Source organism: Curcuma longa, chromosome 11 (genome assembly GCF_044706935.1).
Source record: "Curcuma longa cultivar G26 ecotype Majalengka, Jawa Barat chromosome 11, ITB_CL_G26_1.1, whole genome shotgun sequence".
Lineage (NCBI taxonomy): Eukaryota > Viridiplantae > Streptophyta > Magnoliopsida > Zingiberales > Zingiberaceae > Curcuma > Curcuma longa.
In genome coordinates, this window is record NC_133871.1 from 25,405,959 (window position 1) to 25,424,051 (window position 18,093).

Here is an 18,093-nt window from a genome sequence, read left to right on the forward strand (position 1 = left end):
AGAACTAAACTAAGCAAACCCCAAGTGACATCACCAGATGATTTCCCAGGATAATACAAGCAAAGTGATGGCACCAGATGATTTTCCAGGAGAATAGAAGCGATGGCGAAAAGAATTACCTGATAATAAAATAGTATGAAACCTTATAAACAATTGTCACAGAGATTTTCAAGCAAACCTGAGTTTTCCAGGACATCTAGCAAACTACACAATTCATATCATGAGGAGGTATCCAATAAATCTGCTCAGCTCATACTTAAGAGAGTTATGAAATGGATAAAATAAATAACTTGGACAAACTAGATTAAGAAACTCAGATAAGATACTCACTAATCAAGTTACCTCTTTTCATTTTTGTAACATGAATTTAGTCTAATCCAACCTGAGAGGGCCAACTATGACATCTTTGGCTAAGAAAGTAGCCAAACTATTGATTTCACACAAGAAAGTAAGAACTCTCAAAGAAAACTCACAAGCATTTTATTAAAATTGAAGGATATTTTACATGAGGGATTATCAGTTCTTTTTTATGGAACAACAAGAATCATTTTCTAAAATATAACATATCCCTTAATTACTTGCTAAAATAGAAAACTTTTACTTTTATTTTCACTACTTTTAAAAAGAAGACATGCAACTTCTAAAATTTTATAAAATTTAGACTTCCTACTCTCAAAACCCTAATTTAATCATTCTAATTTGAAACTGAATCACAACTAAAATATGGGAAGTGCACAAAATGGTTCTCCAATCCAAATTACACTAGCTAGTCACTAAAACTAAAGGGCATTACCATTTGGCTTTCTCTCCTTTGTCCTAATAAAGTAAGAGAAACCAATCTATGTTCTTCCTTCTCCTAATTCACACAAATAAGGAAGAGAAGTTAATTTCTCTTCTTTTTTTCTTTTACTTTCCCTCCCTAGATCATTGCAGTCAAGTTTGATAGTAATTGAGTGGTATTATCTCTTCGGTTCGGACCAAGGAATCAATCAGATGTGATTCAAAACATTGAAAATTACAAATTGGAGTTCAAGAAGAGGAAGACATCTATCAATTATCATACAACAAACGATATCAGAGAGGACAAAAAATTGATACATCCTAATTCTCCTTCTCCTTCACACGAAGAAACTCTACTCTATAATTTTGATAGTGTCAAGGTTTGAAACAAGGTTACCATGTGCAGGAATTTCATAATAAAAATAACAAACAAGATCCAATTTTACCATGTGAATTACAGGAAATTGAATAGCGATGCAACAAGAGAAGCAACTGATCGAGAAAGGGCATTACTCTTTGATGCGGTGGCTACCGCTGCTGCTTCTGCTGCTGCGAGGAGGCGATGTCGAGGAGAGATCGGAGTTTAGCAAGGGCGGAGGCCTTGTCCGGAGGGCACTTGGACAGAGCGACGTGGAGAGACTGTATGGCGTCATCGACCTTCCCAGCGGCAAGGGAGGCGCATGCCGACTTGTACGCCTCGTCGGCGACCTGCCTGTCGTAGATCGGAGCCGCCTCGGCCGGACGATCCCGATCGGCCTCCGCCTCGGACGCGGAGGAGGAAACGGGGAGGTGGACGGCGGTGGATGTGGCGCGGGCGTACTCCAAGGCGGCGATAGCAGCGTCGATGTCCGCCATGAGGGCTTCCGGGGAAGAAGAAGGGAAGGCCTTGACGCCATCGAAGACGCTCCACGCGCTCGCGCGTTCCTCCTCCCTCTCGTCGCCGTCGCCTCGGCCGGAGCTCATCGTTGTGGTGGGATTCAAGCAATTTGCCGTCGAAGAAGACTCAAATTAGGCGTCCCCGTACCCCGTTTTCTTATTTTTCAACGGAATTTAAAATAATTTTAAGAATTTTGCTCCAAAAAAATAATAGTACTTTAAAAAACCATTTAACCGTCTTTAAAATAAATAATTTCAAATATGATTTTTTTTTTTTACAAACTTTAAATAATTAATTAAATATATTAATAGTCACAATGATCCTATACAATCAATTCCATGATCATATCTGGAAAAGTAAATTAAAAATTATAAATTAGCTCAACAATAAAATTGTTAGACGGATTAACTCATAATGAGATATATAAATCTTTTATAAACTTATTATATAAAGTGGGATGGATCAACTCATCAATTTGACAAATTAAAAAATTTTCAATCCATTCCAAGGTGGATAGTGAGATTAGACAGACCAACCCACATATCTATCAAAAATATATAAAAATATAAAAATTTTTAATAATCAAGTTAAAATTTTTAAATTTAAATTGTAATTTAGACGGATTAATTCTACTAATTTATCAAATTTTTTATTTTAATTTTATATTTAAAAAAATTAAATTTTCTCAATTGAATGTGTCAAGTGTCAACCCAAGTTCATCATGATCGATCCTCGCAAGTCACAAAATAGACGAATCAATCCATCTAAATCTATTTTAAAATAAGTAAATAAAATTTTAATCTAATTCGTTTAAATTATTCCATAAAGTAAATTAATCCGAAATCCTATTCAAATGGATAATTTAAAATTTTAATTAAATTATTTATTTTAAATTAGTTGATAGTTGATAAAATTTTAATCAAACTCGAATTAATTCTAAAATCAAATCATGTCATTTAAAGTGACGACTTTAGACAAATCGAGTCAAGGAAACATTCGTATTGTTTAAATTTAACACTATTTTTTTTTCCAAAAAAATAAAGATTTAGTCTGTTACTCAATAAAAAATAAATAAATCAATCATATAAAAAAAATTGAGAGTTATCATCGTCTTCGTCGATCATGATCATGTCCCACGGTTGTTCCATTTGCAGATCGCCGAGCTCCGCCGCCACTGGCGGCGGATTATTATCAATCAGCGGCGGCAGAGAGGCGGCGGAGGAATGCGGTGGGAAATTGAGCTTGGCGCGGGAGCCGCGGAACTCGAGGGCGGCGCGGTCGTACGCGCGGGCGGCCTCCTCGGCGGTGTCGAAGGTGCCGAGCCACTTGCGAGCGGCCCGCCGCGGGTCGCGGATCTCCGCCGCCCACTTGCCCCACGGCCGCCGCCGCACACCGCGGTACTTATTCTTCCTCCCTCTCCTACTAATTTTCGGGGCCGTTTGCCTGCCCTCCGCTGCTAGTCGTGGTCGTCGTCGTCGTCGCCGTCGTCGTCTCGCCGTCGAAGAACTCGCAGCCGAGGCAGCCGTCGATGCCGCAGAGGCGGCAGGGGAGGGCGAGGTTGATCAGGTCGGAGGGGGAGGCGGAGGTGCCGGAGATGACGTGGACGAGGGCGGAGATGAGGATGGAGGTCTCTTGCTCCGGCGAGAAGCGGGAGGAGGACACCGGTGGCATGGCTGCTGCAGGGCGCTCGTTGGACTGGTGGCGGGAAGCGGAACTAGCAGTCGCAGAGACTATATAGTGGCGGGAAGTGAGAGCGTTGACTCACACGGATAGGTAGGAAACCACACGTGGATAATGACCATGTTAAGAAAAATAAAAAATATTACGTAATCAGTGATTAGAAAATTAAAATAAATATTCTCCACGAATAATATTTCCGGTAATATATTGGGGAAAGGTCTAGAGGATTCTTTTATTCGGCTTTGACGTCACAGTCCAACCTCTCAGTGGGCGCGGATTCCCCTCGGCGAAGAAAGGGAATAGAAGGTCACATACTTCCAGAAGCAGTAGCAATAAATGGGCCTAAAGATATTGGGCCGGCCCAATAGAATATCTCTAGAGTAGGGCAAAAGTATGAAGTAAACTCCCAAGCTTTGCGAATTATTACAGCATATAGAGTAAGATTATTTTAGACTACTGACTGCATTATTGATGAAGCAGAAATAAGAAGTTATAGAACTACTGATAAACAATCTTAGGTGTTCTTCTGAAACTATGGTCCGTAACGATGTACGTCAAGAGTCAAATCCTCATCGGCGTCAATGCTACGAACATCCTAAGTAGAACTGTCTGAAAACACAGTAGAAAATGAGAAACTCAGTAACGATATCCGGGAACTAGGAACGCTGAATATCTGCAAATGCATTTGCTAGAAGCACTGAAGGATTACTTATCTTTGACAGGGGGTTCCACACTGTGGGATTTCTTCCTCTTGGCCACTTGCTCTTCGCTTTGTCCTTCAGAATCGACATCGTCGAAGTTCTGATCAGAGACTTCTGTAGGAAACCATGTTTATATAAGTTTCGCAAACTATCTTTATCTCTTCTGTGCAGAAATCCTTTTCACAGTAAGATCTTGACATAGTTAATGTAAGCAATGAAATCGCCATCAAAAACACTGAAATTTCTCAAAGGTTTTAACAATTCCCTGTCAACAAGTTAACCACAATAGAATGGAGTCGAACCCACATAAATATGTGTTGATCCTTAACATAGATTCAACTGCAACAAAAGGAAGTTATTCCAGATCCAAGAATTAACTAGTATTATAAAGTTGGAGTCGATTACATGTACTGTTGAAAAATTGACTAGTATCAGTGTGTGATATCTTCCATGATATGATGCCAAAAAATGGGAAAGGTTTCTTATTTTAGTTACAATATTGTTAGTATCAGAATGTACTGAGTGAACTAAATTTGCTCATAATTTTCTCTGTTGCTAAGTCATGTGTTCATAGTAAAGAATCATGTGGAGGTCAGTATCGTCCTGGAGAAGAATATCAAAGGAAATAAACAGAACAAATTTAAAGTCGCTGCAACTAGTTTGAAGTAGAACCTGCAATATTTCCTGCATAATGCTGTCTTGACATGTGAGAAGAGTCTGCCTGTTTTTGATTTGTGCTTGCATTGCGTGAAGGCATTGCTCGATTTATGAGTTCATTCGAATCAACTTGGTTCAATGTACCTCTAGATGTAAAATGCCGAATCCACGGATTCTCAAACAATTGCCTAGTCCCGTTCTTCATCTCAAATTGTGTCCTTTTCCTCGCAAAGTTCTGTGAACTTGTACCGAGAAATTCAAACTGCACATGATCAACAAGAAGGATTGTGGATGGATAATCAAAAAGTAAAATCTCCCTCTCATAAATTTTCTCTGAAAAAGAAATCTGGCTTTAACACCTGGCAAGAGAAGTGGCAGAAGTTGGAAGTTGAACCTAACTTCTTCATAGGTTTTGGTGTTACTGGTGGCAGAAAATCAAGCAGATCACTTGATGAATTCTCCTTGTTGTATAACTGATTAATGAAAGATGATTCCATGCAGTTCAAATATAAATTATGCTTCTCATCAGTCCATTTTGTCGGTAGGAAGAGAGTTTGAAAGTCCTGCAAGCAAACACAACTTCATCTGGGAATTGTTAATCAATCGAATACAAGTTTTACATCCATCAAAGTGAGAAAGAAACTGATGTAAATACACCAACATAGTAGGTACTATCTCCATCTGTGAAGATGTACCCAAGTTAATCATGTAATATCCACGACAAGATAAATCAAATTGCAATTGAAAAAAAAAGGTACCTTGATTCTCCATAGCTTGTTCTTTCTTGCTTCTCTCTTCTTCGACAATCTTCTATGAGTCAAACACTACCCATTCCCACCCCACCCACCCCAACACACACACACAACACAAAAGAGGGGATCTTAGACCAACACGGTTTCCATGACATCAAGATAAGATGAGATGTGCTTTAACCCAACTCGATCACACTGTATGGATTAACACTTCGTGTTCAACTTCTAGGGTACAATTTTGATTAAAACCAAAACGAAGCATTAGTTAATATTATCCCACGATTATGTAAAATTCCAACATTATATCATCAGTCAGCTTAAATTTGTGTGTCTGCGTTAAAAAGGCTTAAATCGGTGCTAGTTGTGCCAAATGTTTACTTTTGTTCATTTGTATTCATAAATTAATTTTAAAAAGGTTGAAATTTGATCTCTCGGTTCAACCTAGGGTTCATCCGAGAAAAGCGGTTCGATCAAATCTTTGGAAGCATTCACACCCCTAAACTTTTACCACTACTCCTGAAACAGATTCCAAACCACAGGCATAAATTTCACAAACAAAAAAAAACAAAATCCTACGTTTTCCAGAGAAAAATTAGGTTCTCGAGTGTTAAACGATTAAAACCTGGAAGAAATCTTGAAACAGGGAGAGGAGGAAGGAGGTCGAAAGCGAGCTTACACTTTTGACGCTATCGTCACTACTGCCAGTTGCCTCGCCGGATCCCTCCCGCTTCACGGCGGAAACCTCCGTCGGAATCGCTTCGTCATCCATCGAAGATTTTTCACATTGATTTGGAGGAGGAAGGGAAGGAGATGGAATGGAGAGAGGGAGCCGAAGAGGAAGGTAAAAAGGGCAAAAAAGGTAAGACGCCGAACTCCGAGTTGGCACGACCTTTTCAGACACGTGGCGGAAAAAGTGCTACGACCTACGCCTACACTGCAAAATATCAAGAGAAGATATAACAATTCACAATTGGGTCCATCCGAGCCGATGGAACTTTACTTTTTGGCCCCTGTTGTTTCTTTTTTCTTAGTTTGGTCCTACAGTTTGCCTAACAATTGTCCTATATTTTAAAATTTTTTATTACTCGTACCTAACTTTCATAATACTTAAATCACATAGGATATTTCTGAAATATTTTTAGATCAATCAATCAATTTCATCTAAAATTGATCATGAAACTAGAAAATTTTGAATCCTTTTAAATTAAAATCAATATATTCCTGAAAACCTCTCATGTATTTATATTTAACTGAATTCGATAACATAAATTGAGAACAATAAATTTTTTAATAGATAAAATAAAATTTTACAAATGTACACTCGATAACCTAATACAAAAATTTAGAAATATATATATATATATATATATGGGGAAAAAATAAAGGAGTTGTCAAAATCCGTGGCCAACTTGGTAACAATTCTTGTAGGTGGAGGAACAACAAAAAGGTTTCTTTTCTAAATAGTAGGCTTGTCGGCTCCGATTTGAAGGTTAGGTATCTACATAGTTTCTAAATATTTTAATTTACATTATATAATTTTAATTTTTTTCTTTAAGAAAATAAATCAAATTTTAAGCCACTTAATTCTGTTAGTCATAAGCTTGTTCTCCATCTAATAGGGCTTCTACTCAGTGAAGAACACCTTTCTAAACTATGATTATACTTTCCTAAAGCTAAAACCATTCACTTCCCTTAACTCATGTCATCATTATCATGCTTCAATATCTGTTGGTACTTGTCGTTATCATTGGCAACCTTAATAACCAAAAAGTGATAATAATAAATTAAATGTTTAACAGTGAGGAACATGGATAATGGATTAGATCATGCAATAACTTAAATCCAGTGGATAGATAATGGGTGGCCCATTGGGCCAGCCCACTTCACGTGCTATGTGCCACCCCAAACAATGAACATTAATATCACTAAATAATAATAATAATAATAAAATATTGAAATATGCACAGTTCATGTGATATATAGGAAACACAAAAAACAGAGAGATTAAAATAATAAATAAAAAGGAACTCGGATATCATGTTGATAGCACCGCAGCAAAGGCGTGATATAATTTATTTTCACCCCGTAATTTCTGTGATATTACAGACCATGAAATTAATTCATGCAAAAAGGTAATTAACCTCTAATAAATTTAATGATTGTGAAATCACTGTCCACTTAAAATGATGTCGTTGTTTTGGTAAATACGAACAATATAAATTGGCTGGTGATGAAGATCCACAGACGACAATTAAAGAAGTGACGAAAACACAAAAGGCATAATTGAAATGCTGAAATTAAATATTCCAGTGTGATGGGTTTGAAGGCTTGTCTGTAATTGTTTGTGTAGGACAAAATAATTATGTGGTTCTTAATATATTTGAACAATTAATTAATGATTAATGTTTGATAGCTAAATGGGTTAATTATTTGAAATAATTTGTTGTAATTAATTATTAATTATCAGTTAGCTAAAAAGAAGCATCACTACTTGTGTTCGTAGGTGGTCCACCACTCCGTTGGTGTTTCTCCCGTATATATACAATGCGGCCGCATCCATCCTCAAGAGAAACAGAGCACCCACCAGCTCTTCTATGCGCTCATTTATATCTCCCTCGAGAATCCGATTTCCACGACGCCACGGTGGATGTTGACAGACGAATGACCGGCCTCGCCACCGCCCACGCCGCCGGCCTCCGCCGTCTCTCCGCCCGCGCCGCAGCCTCCGCGCCCTCCTCCCCTTCGTTCTCCGTCTCCCATTGCGGCGGCCTACTCTCCTTCCGCCCCCTGGCGGAATCCATCCTCGCCCGCCTCCGCGCCGCCTCCATTCCTGTCCTCCCCGGTCTCTCCGATGCGGAGCTCGCGCGCCTGGAGGCCGATTTCGGCCTATCCTTCCCGCCGGACCTTCGCGCCCTTCTGGTCCTCGGCCTTCCCTCCGCTCCCGGATTCCCTGACTGGCGCTGCCCGGATGCCGCTCCCCGCCTCCTCCTCCGCGCCGGATTAGACCTACCCCTCGCCTCCGCTTCGCTCCAAGTCGCCCGCGGAGCGCTCTGGCCGAAATCGTGGGGAGCCCGCCCGGCGGACTCCGATAGAGCTATCCGCCACGCCCGCGCCGCCCTCCGCCGCGCCCCGCTTCTCATCCCCCTCTTCGACCGCTGCTACCTCCCCGCCACCCCGTGCCTCGCCGGCAATCCCGTGTTCTATGTCGACGAGCACAAAGTATTCTGCTGCGGCTTCGACCTCGCTGACTTCTTCCAAAAGGAGCCCGCTTTCCACACCATTTCGGATTCGCGGCCGCATCTGATCCGATCCCCAAATCCCCCGCTTCCGCCGCCTCCTGCTCGGCGGAGCCTTGACTCCGTGGCCGGGAGGACACCGCGGTGGATCGAGTTTTGGAGCGATGCCAGCTCCAATCGTCGCCGCAGGAACTCCTCTTCTTCCTATTCCTCATCCTCCTCCTCCTCCTGCAGATCGGCGTCGCCGGATCGGTTCGTGGAGATCCGATCTCCGAGGCGACTGCCAAGCTGGGTCGTCGGCTACCTCGACAGAGTCGGATCGGTGCTCCGGTCGGCCGGCTGGGACGACTCAGAAGTGATGGAGATCGTTGGCGTTCCGGCCTCCGGAATGTTCGACGGCGAAGACGAGGCGGGGGCGGCGGCGATCGACTCCGAAGCAGCACTAGACGCGCTGCTTGTGAAGGCGGATCACTGCTCCGATTCGCTGAGGCGAGCAGGGTGGAGCTCCGACGAGGTCTCCGACGCACTGGGATTCGACTTCCGGCGACAGCAGCGACGGGGGAAGAAGGAACCGGTGAAGATACCGTCGGCGATGGCCCTGAAGGCGGAAAAGCTAGCGGAAGCGGTAGGCCGATCCTGACTCACTGACGGTGTCCAGATCCATAACTGCCTTTTTTGGCTCCTTTTAACCAACTGGAGGGTATCCATACCCAACGGGAAGCCGCCGTATAAAGCAGAGAGAAGATGTACGTGTATAAAACTACACTGGGCCTTCCTTATTATCTCATCATAATAGTTTTTGGATTAGTTTAAAAAAATCCTTTCCATAATTGTTTTTGAGTCACTTGGACTCTAGATCTAATCTAAATCAAGTCACTTACGCCAAGAACATGAATAGAAGGAATTAAAGTAATCGTGATCTCTGACACTAATTACACAATTAATTAAAGTACAACTACACAAATAACCCAGCACTAATTTTGAGGAGGCACATAGAAAACAGTGCGTCACGACACACACCGCAGGCGTATTTTAATTACGATAAGGCAATTTGTCAAATTAAAATATGCTCTTAATAATTCAAAATTATCAAAAATATTCACCTATTTATTTATTTCCAAATAGAACTGCAACCAAGGATAATGAAGGACCACCATCTCCATCTCGATCTCGAGGTGGTGAAGATTGAGATATATACAAAGTTCAAGAGGGATCCAATGGAACCCACCCTTAAAACTCTTTTGATCATAGATTTACCCAATCTATCATGATAGAGAGAGAACAAAGATTCGCTCTCTTTTTGGTTCTCCCTAGGAAAACGTTTTGCTTGATCACAATAATACTAATGAAAGTTAAGGGTGCTTAATAAATCTTATGATCATCTACATCTTTAACTTTAATTTACTTTTAAATATTTCATCAATCTACCATGATACAAATAATTTGTATCTATCATTAACATATACATGTGAGGAAGAATCTACATGAAATCATTAATGTTGGCCGGCGATGCCATTAATGTTCCTCACATGGACACATCGTTATGGCTGAACAATAAGGATGGTGAGTTCGTGTATTCATTAATGGTGAGTTCGTGTCAATGTAACTATCCCAATTGATTAATACTAATAAGCCTCTCTCTTTCAATATGCAAATCAGATTTAAACTGACGCAAAATTGAAGATGCAGCAGCAGAAGATGGGAAAATAAAGAAATTAAGCTCCTGCTCAGTTGTCTTAGCTAACGTGGCCCACCTTACTCTGAACTACCATCTACAAGTTCATTTATTAGATCATACCTTGAGCAATCATCTAACTAGCTATAATCTTTATGGCTCTTGGCATCAAAATGCTCAAATTAGACATCTTTTATGAATATTCTATATAGGAACATTGTTATTTATCATACTCCTATATAAGAATTGAAATAAAACTTCTGTTTTTATTTTATAAACCAAACTAAGGCATAGAGATTCACATCCTATTTCTTATCAAATTCCATTTTAGAGTATCCTACAGGGCGCCAATGGCCTCATTCCAACGTTTAAGAATCTAAATCGACTAGATTGTATCAGTTTAACCAGCTCAACAAGAAACTGAAAAGCAAATTTATCCAATCCTACCAAATCACTTGCATTAATCAACACTGGCTCTACATTTTCCCACTAGTTTCTTTCTTGCCCTACAGATCTAAAGGCACAAAAGGATACATATAAAAAGGAAGCAGTCTGTGATTTGGGACACCTTCTGTATACAGAGACAGGGCACCATTAATTGTCCCAGATTTAAAGCAGAGGATGGAGGATCAATTCTTCTAGATATCAGTGTCCTAATTTGTGTAGACAGAATCACATATCCCATCCCTTTTCTTCCCCGTCATCAACATCGACAAATCATGGGAATCATACAGTCAGGAAGTAATTGCGAGATCATCGACCACCATGAGCCAGAAAAATGTTTGGTTTCTGATGATACAGTGGATGAAGGAAAGATGTGGACTCCATGCTCCCTCCGTGCTGGGGAACAATGACCCTACCCTTCACCTGGGCTGTTCTTCGTTTGTTCCTCCTTAGAATTGCAATGGTTTGGCTACAGATGGGGACCGGAGCAAATTAAATTGGATCAGGCCATGCTCAGAAAGGTGTTCAATGCCATCAATCGGTATTAACTTAAGCTTTGGTCAGCTAATGTTTGTTGTGTTATCGATCACTGATGTATCATAGAGAGGAATCAGCATGTTAGGAACACAGTTTTGGACTAACATTAAGCTTGTCAGATCGCACATGCTGAACTAATAGAATAATTATTCTTAGGTTCGACACGAACCTTGACCTTAGGTTCTTCATTCGGGATCCAACAATCTCGATGATCAATGGATAGGATACTCAAACCTCATTTTTATTGCTAGCTTAGAGAGGAATCAACATAAGTCTCGTACCTAAGCTAGTCCTAGAGGTTTTTGCAAAGTAAATAGGAGTGCAAGTTATTGACTTCAAAGTTCAAATTAGGAACTGAAGTCTACAGCAACAGCTACATTCTCTCACCTGCCTATTGCCTCAACTAGACCTAAACCAAGTTCGGTTCTCTCTCAACTCAAAAAGTTACAGTGTAGATTAGGTCTCAAGTCTCCTATCAAGCCCATTGGACTAATGGTGGTTGCAAAAAGCTTGCCTGCCATAAGTGAACCATCAAAATCATTAGAGGTTGGAAGACCTGTTTTGTCCCTATTCTTTGTTTCCCAACTGTTTCAGCCTTTAGGAGACCATGGTATTCAGCACTGATTAAAATGTTTTGGACGAATCCTCTTTTGGCTGGGTATGGCAATTAATAAGAAGCCTAGTCGTGGACCAGCTAGAGAAACACTTGCTTCATCGGATTGCTCAAACAAAATTGGGAGCAAAAAGATGATGAATTGGATTCAATCAAATAATTAGTTTGACAAAGAAAAGGAAACAGAATAAAAAAGAACTCTTGGATCCATAGGCTTGAAGTATTTACTGGAGGTGCCCACTTTAATGTTTACTTAATCAGCTAGATTGATTCTGAGAACAGATATTGTCTCTCATCTTCAAGGATTTATTGTTAGAATCGGGTGGGCAAAAAAGTTTGATCTAATGGATATCGAATTCAATCCAATCTCAAATTTTAATTATTTTAATTTTAGGTCAGATTAAAAAAAATATACCGTAAGTGAATATGTATTGGATATAATATCTAGTTCAAACTCCCAATCAATCTAACTTGATCCAATTTGATCATATAAATATATAATTTACTCGAAATTTAACTGTCATTAGTAAATCACTCATTAGTCACCCCATTACTACTTAATAGGTACAATAACATTAGCAATTATGAGTATTATAAAAAAGTTTAAGAACTCTATGATGACTATTCCGACTCGCATCTACTGTACTTAATTTCAAATATGATTTTGGGTCATTTTTTCTTGATCCACAAAGCTTAGATTGGACCAAATTTTGTTCAAAAAATTCACCCATACCTTAGAAGGGTGAAATAATGTGCAAATGAATCCACCTTTAAACTAATTCATCATCACCAAGTACTCACTCATGCATGTGTGTAAAAATATTTAAACTAACAAAATGTATTTAAACGAATAAAAGAAACTGAAAATAATTTCAAAACCAGAAGTACTTGCTGAATTAATGAAACTATGAACAGGCAGCATACCTTAGATTAGCTTTCCTTCCAAGGAGGGCTATGGACTCGAGAAGGAGCTTGTTCGTGCTGTTCAAACCTTGACCATCAAAACAGCAAAAGAGCAACTTCACTCCCTCTAAATGCCCATCACAATATCAAAATGAAAAATCAGAAAGTATAATTCATGATCGAAAGGATAGTGCATCACGAATTCTTGCTAATCACATAACAAGTAACAGATTACAAGCATATGAAAGGGTTAAAAGGCAGAAATAACATCTACACCAGCAAGAGTATTTTACAGAAGGAAGACTCCAGCCCAGAGTCGATATGCAGCAAATTAGCGCAGTGGATACAACTTCAATCAAGTCTTAAAGAAACAAAACTAAAGATGCACAAATAGATGATTCAGTAAAAAAAACTTATACAGCAAGGGAAAAAACAGTGGATGACTTTGAGTAATAGTGAATCATCATAATCAATGAATACACATTATGACATAGATCACGTGCAGATTTTGAGTTTGGACAGCCTAGATGTGCTAGATCCTATGGGTAATGGGATGCTTCTACTTAGTTTCTGCTAAGATCATTCAAAAACAAATTCTTCAGGAGCAAAACGCTTTGCATGCAAGAAAATTCCAGGATAAAGTGTAAAATAACATGAATCAGTAATGCGAAATGAAATCCAAGCTAGACACTCATAAGTATGATGCTGAGTCTGGAACCTCAGTAGCAATATTGATTGTTTAATTTACAAGAGATGACACAATCACTGATATAGACAAGATCTCTTTTAGAAAACTGCTAGGATATATCATGTTATCACTGTCCATGCACAACTTTACCAGGGGCCTGTTTGTGTCCTTCTCAGGCACGGTTTCTTTGGCCCTAGTTGCTGATTGATCATCCGCAACACCTGTTATACCCCATGTAGAACACATTAGACTCTTAAACATGAAATAGAAACTAAAAATATCAAGTAATGATCTAGAAATGTTTCTCACATCATGCAAATATATCTATGAATTTGTAAGCATGAATATGCAAGCGACATTTTACTTTAACACAATCTTTAGAAGCAACTTATGGAGATAGTAACGGAAGAAAACGTCAAGCAATAATACACTTGACCAAAATGGCATATATGTATAGAACAGTTAATTTTCCAACACCTTTGGATAAATGATTGGCCAATCAACTTTAACATTCCATTAGAGCAGAAGATTCTGCATTTAAATCAACCAATTCCAATAGTTTTGATGTTTTCCTAGAAGATAACTTCCTAATTAGCTCTTCTAGCAATAATTTTGATTGTAAAAACAAAAGGTGAAAAATAAAAACAATTATAAACCAAATGTGTAAAAAGAAAATCCAAGAGACGGGGAAATCTTCAGTTATAGTAATAAAAGTGATTTAAGAGTCTTAAATATTACAACTAATATTGTTTTGCAAGGAATTCAATGGAGGTTGTGATTCGTGTAGCTAACTCCAATAAGAGGAGTTATCTCTTGGGTCACTGTGGTCCTTCGTGTTTCAGGATCAATGCTACTCAAGAAAGTCTAGTCATGACCATATATGGTCATGATATCACCAGCTCACCTAGCAGTCGAAAGAATATTATAACAAAGGCAAAGTTCAGAAGGCAAACACTTCTAGGGTGCTCAAGTTAACAAGATAAAGAGTAAATTGTTAAATTAGACTTGAAAATAATAACTACCATGATTACAGAGAAAATCTAGCCATGGAAAGGAAAGAACTGAAAGTTGGAATAGAGACAAGTGGTTCACCTGATTTTTCTGCATCTCCATCATTTTTGCCTGTAAACATGTGAAGACGTCAAAAAATAAATAAATAAATAATCATCAAGTCCAAATTTTAAGAATAAATTTAGGATTTTCCTTAATTTTTTTATTGCAGAATATTCACACTTTTATTTAACTTTAAGAGTTGTTTTCTATTTAAAGTGATTTATTTTTTCAGAAAAATTTATTATTGATTTTTTTACTACAAAGTTTTGGATTAAACCTGATTAGCTACAAGGCAAATTGGGGAGAGAAAAACTACAGCTCATCTCAACAAAATGAGAATAATCTTGTGAGAATTTCAATCAGTTTGTATAAATCAGGTAAACTTGCTCTTATATTTAATTGATGTCTCCATTCTCCTAGCATGTATTAATCAAAATAATAGCTGTACAGAGGCATTACCTGTTTCTTCTGCAATTCTTGGTTTAGTTCTTTGAGTTCTGCCACTTCGGTTTCCAACTCCATCGTATAAGCCTGATATAGATCGTGCTAAAACAAATGGTAAGGAAGTCCTAAATGATAACCTTGAATCATTAGTTGTTGACTGATGCAACAGTGAAAAGGTAAAACAGAAAGCATCAAGCTCAAGTAGTTATATAGGTAATGATAATAATGCAGTGTGAAATTCTCCGAGGAGGCAATATCACTACATCGATGCAAGATAGAGAGATTGGATTACATCTAAGTTAATCAGAAAGTGCAGTAGAAGATAAACCTGCTTCCTGGCACGTGATCTAGCAGCCGACTCTCTGTTCTTGATCATCCTCTTCTGTCTCCTCTCAAATACCTTCTCCACAGCACTGGATTTCCTTCCTCTCAGCCCTCCGCTAAAGGGATATGGAACTGGTAATATAGAAGACTGATCTCCTCTTCTCTTCCTGAAAGAATGTGAAGGCGCATGGTTCACCGGAGAGGCAACTGCAACTGTGCCTGCTCCTGCACCCAAGGCAACAGCTCTAGATATGAATCCACTATTCATCCCTGCTTCGCCAACTCCTGCAGGGCCTCCCCTTCTAATTGCCTGATTCCCGAAATCAACCACGCTCTGCGGAACTGCGAATGGAATTGCCTCGTTGGCAGCTATCATCGCCAAATTAACCGCGGCACCATCAACAATCTGATTGCTCACACCAGAATCTCTACTGCTTCGGCCAGCCGGTGAAAATCCAAGAGAAAAATCAGCGGCATTGTTCACAACTGGTAGATCGCTGAAGATCACATTGCCGATGCTTTTAGCATGACTGCTGCTGCTGCTATTGCCGACATCACCGACCGGCCTCGGCGGCAGGATGGCGGCTGGTTCCTCTTTGACAACGCCAGCTTTGACCAGGAATTCCTCAAGGGTTATCTCGCCCAGCGTCGGATGCCGATGTTGCTGCGAGACACCAGCGGCAGCGGGAGCCGGGGTGGCATGGGCTGGGCAGACAAGGTCCCGCCAGATCTCATCGACCGTCATGTGGCTCAGAGTCCGAGGGAGAGTGAAAGACCCCTGACGCTGGATGCCGCCATCTCCGACACCAGGCGCAACGGCGCCTGCCATCGCCTGGCTCTCTTCCGCGGTCCAGATATTCTTCAGCAGCTCGTCCATGTTCATCGAGCCGAAGTCTTTCCCGAATCCCCCCAACGCACTCTGGAACTCCTCGAACGTCAGCGAGTAGACGGACGTCTGCCGCGCCAAACCACTTCCTCCTCCTCCTCCTCCTCCACCATTAACCTCACATCCTCCTTCCATGACCAAATGCTTATTAAAGTTCATTCTCGATCAGATCCTTCCAAAAAACCTCTTCCTCTCCACCTCCGATCACAAAAACTTACAAATCCTCACCAAAATCTCGAAAACCTTACCGATCTCCTTCCCCAATATCACGTCAAATCATCTACAATCATCACATTCGAACAAGATAACCCTCAAAATTCAAATAATCAAACACTACACATGCATCCATAGAAAGCAAAACTTACTCCGATCACCAAATCGAAGCTTTCGCATAATCGCATTGATCACGTTGCGGAGAAACCGTTCGTGGTGGCGGAAGAAATCCTTCTCGGGTGGTTGTTGAACAGTGGAACTCTGTTGCCTGATAATTAATTGTGTGCGGAGGTGGTGGTGGTGCTAGCCACGTGTCCGGCCGAGGAAGAAGCACTGCGGAAGAACCTTGTTTGTTCTCCCGACCAGATTCAAAGTGAGCGTTACGAGTACATTTATTGGCCCCCCAACTGGACCCCAGATATTAGCCCAATCAAACATCCGGTGCGTTTGTCCGGGCGGCAAAGGGCTCGCGTGAACTCCCGGAAATAAGTGAGAAAGCGCGTGCGGGCTATCGTGCGACGTGGCGTCATAAGGAGAGCGCGAGCGACGGCTGATGGCGACCGCTGATCGAATCGTAAGGCGCGACATGGGAGCATCCTCGCCGTTCGCTGCGCGCCCAGAGAAAATTTCTACTGGATTTATTTTATTTTGATAATATTTATTTTTATTTATGTGCGATGTTGGTGTTGTTGATGAAGACAAAGCATATAAGACAATAAGAATTGACACTTTAGATATTTTAGCTTATCCATTGTAGAAAGTCTATACTTTGCAATGAAGTAATTAATATTTGGAGAAACTATCAACTCTACGGATTATCAGAGTTATAATTATTGTTATGGTTCCGTCTGACTTAGTCCATAGGGTTATAATCAGGTAGAAGATTGAATCCCACTATTTGGCTAATTCTCGCTACACCAACTCAGCATTCAGATTAGGTCAGGGTTCGATACTCGACTCAGCCTCCAATCCGACTCGACATCCAATTTGGTTTGGGATTCCACATTCAACCTCTCTCAACACTCAATTGCAGTTCAGCGCTCGACTCTGAGCCCTGAACTCCAAGTCCAAGCCAGTCGACTCCGAGCCCCGCGCTTCGAGTCCGACCCGATCGACCCAATCCCCCCTCGGCCTACTAGGCCTCTTCGTCTTAGCTCAGACAACAACAACTCAAACCTTCGGTGACTCCAACTTCATTCTCTTGGTGCCTGTTCAATGCTCAACTGCCTGTGCTCTCTCCATTCCATCAGTTAGTCTTGATAGGTCGCCACCATAAGTACATACAATTATATGATTTCTTGAATAGCCCCTCTATCCCATGAAGGCGGCATGGTGCAGTATGATACCTTGCCAAGCACGCGGAAAACACATGTGAAGAGACTCCTCACCAATAAGGTGGTGACGTGATATTCCTCTCACCCAGATGAAATATTTCCTATGATAAGATTTTCACGAAGGAATATTTTCCTTAATTACGATATGATATTTCTCTCTCATAAGTTTATATAACTCCCGCTCATTTCAGATACAAGTATGCACGATCGTATACACTCAATTAACAGCCTTTACTTGTTTGTGTTCTCTCTTTTTTCTTCGAATCGATGATTGATTTGAGTATCGGAGCGGTTGA

General features: G+C 40.4%; 5 protein-coding genes across 6 annotated transcripts; 1 reads left to right on the top strand and 4 right to left on the bottom strand.

Annotated features, from left to right (window-relative positions):
- Positions 1 to 28: 28 nt before the first annotated feature.
- On the bottom strand, positions 29 to 1,744 carry LOC141840717 (uncharacterized). Its single transcript, XM_074728778.1, has 2 exons — positions 1,294 to 1,744; positions 29 to 119 (listed from the first exon to the last, which is right to left on the bottom strand). The coding sequence occupies exon 1, from the start codon at positions 1,741 to 1,743 to the stop codon at positions 1,309 to 1,311; it is 435 nt and encodes a 144-aa protein (XP_074584879.1). The 5' UTR covers position 1,744; the 3' UTR covers positions 29 to 119; positions 1,294 to 1,308.
- Positions 1,745 to 2,689: 945 nt separating this feature from the next.
- Positions 2,690 to 3,357, bottom strand: LOC141840714 (ethylene-responsive transcription factor ERF109-like). The gene is given in 2 exon segments (XM_074728776.1): positions 2,690 to 3,087; positions 3,089 to 3,357. Coding segments are annotated over 2 exon segments (594 nt in total). The 5' UTR covers positions 3,329 to 3,357; the 3' UTR covers positions 2,690 to 2,733.
- Positions 3,358 to 3,588: 231 nt separating this feature from the next.
- On the bottom strand, positions 3,589 to 6,275 carry LOC141839968 (cold-regulated protein 27-like). The gene is made up of 5 exons (XM_074727840.1): positions 6,124 to 6,275; positions 5,055 to 5,258; positions 4,711 to 4,957; positions 4,050 to 4,152; positions 3,589 to 3,945 (listed from the first exon to the last, which is right to left on the bottom strand). Exons 1-5 carry the CDS (start codon positions 6,214 to 6,216, stop codon positions 3,933 to 3,935), a joined length of 660 nt encoding a protein of 219 aa, XP_074583941.1. The 5' UTR covers positions 6,217 to 6,275; the 3' UTR covers positions 3,589 to 3,932.
- Positions 6,276 to 7,991: 1,716 nt separating this feature from the next.
- Positions 7,992 to 9,404, top strand: LOC141841732 (uncharacterized). The gene has a single exon (XM_074729922.1). The coding sequence runs from the start codon at positions 7,992 to 7,994 to the stop codon at positions 9,321 to 9,323; it is 1,332 nt and encodes a 443-aa protein (XP_074586023.1). The 3' UTR covers positions 9,324 to 9,404.
- A 3,499-nt stretch (positions 9,405 to 12,903) lies between these two features.
- Positions 12,904 to 16,786, bottom strand: LOC141839967 (bZIP transcription factor 46-like). 2 transcript variants are annotated; one of them, XM_074727838.1, is made up of 6 exons: positions 16,616 to 16,786; positions 15,369 to 16,530; positions 15,056 to 15,127; positions 14,636 to 14,665; positions 13,694 to 13,764; positions 12,904 to 12,982 (listed from the first exon to the last, which is right to left on the bottom strand). In XM_074727838.1, coding segments are annotated over exons 2-6 (1,215 nt in total). In that variant the 5' UTR covers positions 16,410 to 16,530; positions 16,616 to 16,786; the 3' UTR covers positions 12,904 to 12,981. The 2 variants fall into 2 exon arrangements, with proteins under 2 accessions (XP_074583939.1, XP_074583938.1); XM_074727837.1 differs by lacking the exon at positions 12,904 to 12,982 and having other exon boundaries at positions 13,498 to 13,764; positions 16,616 to 16,783.
- Positions 16,787 to 18,093: the final 1,307 nt, after the last annotated feature.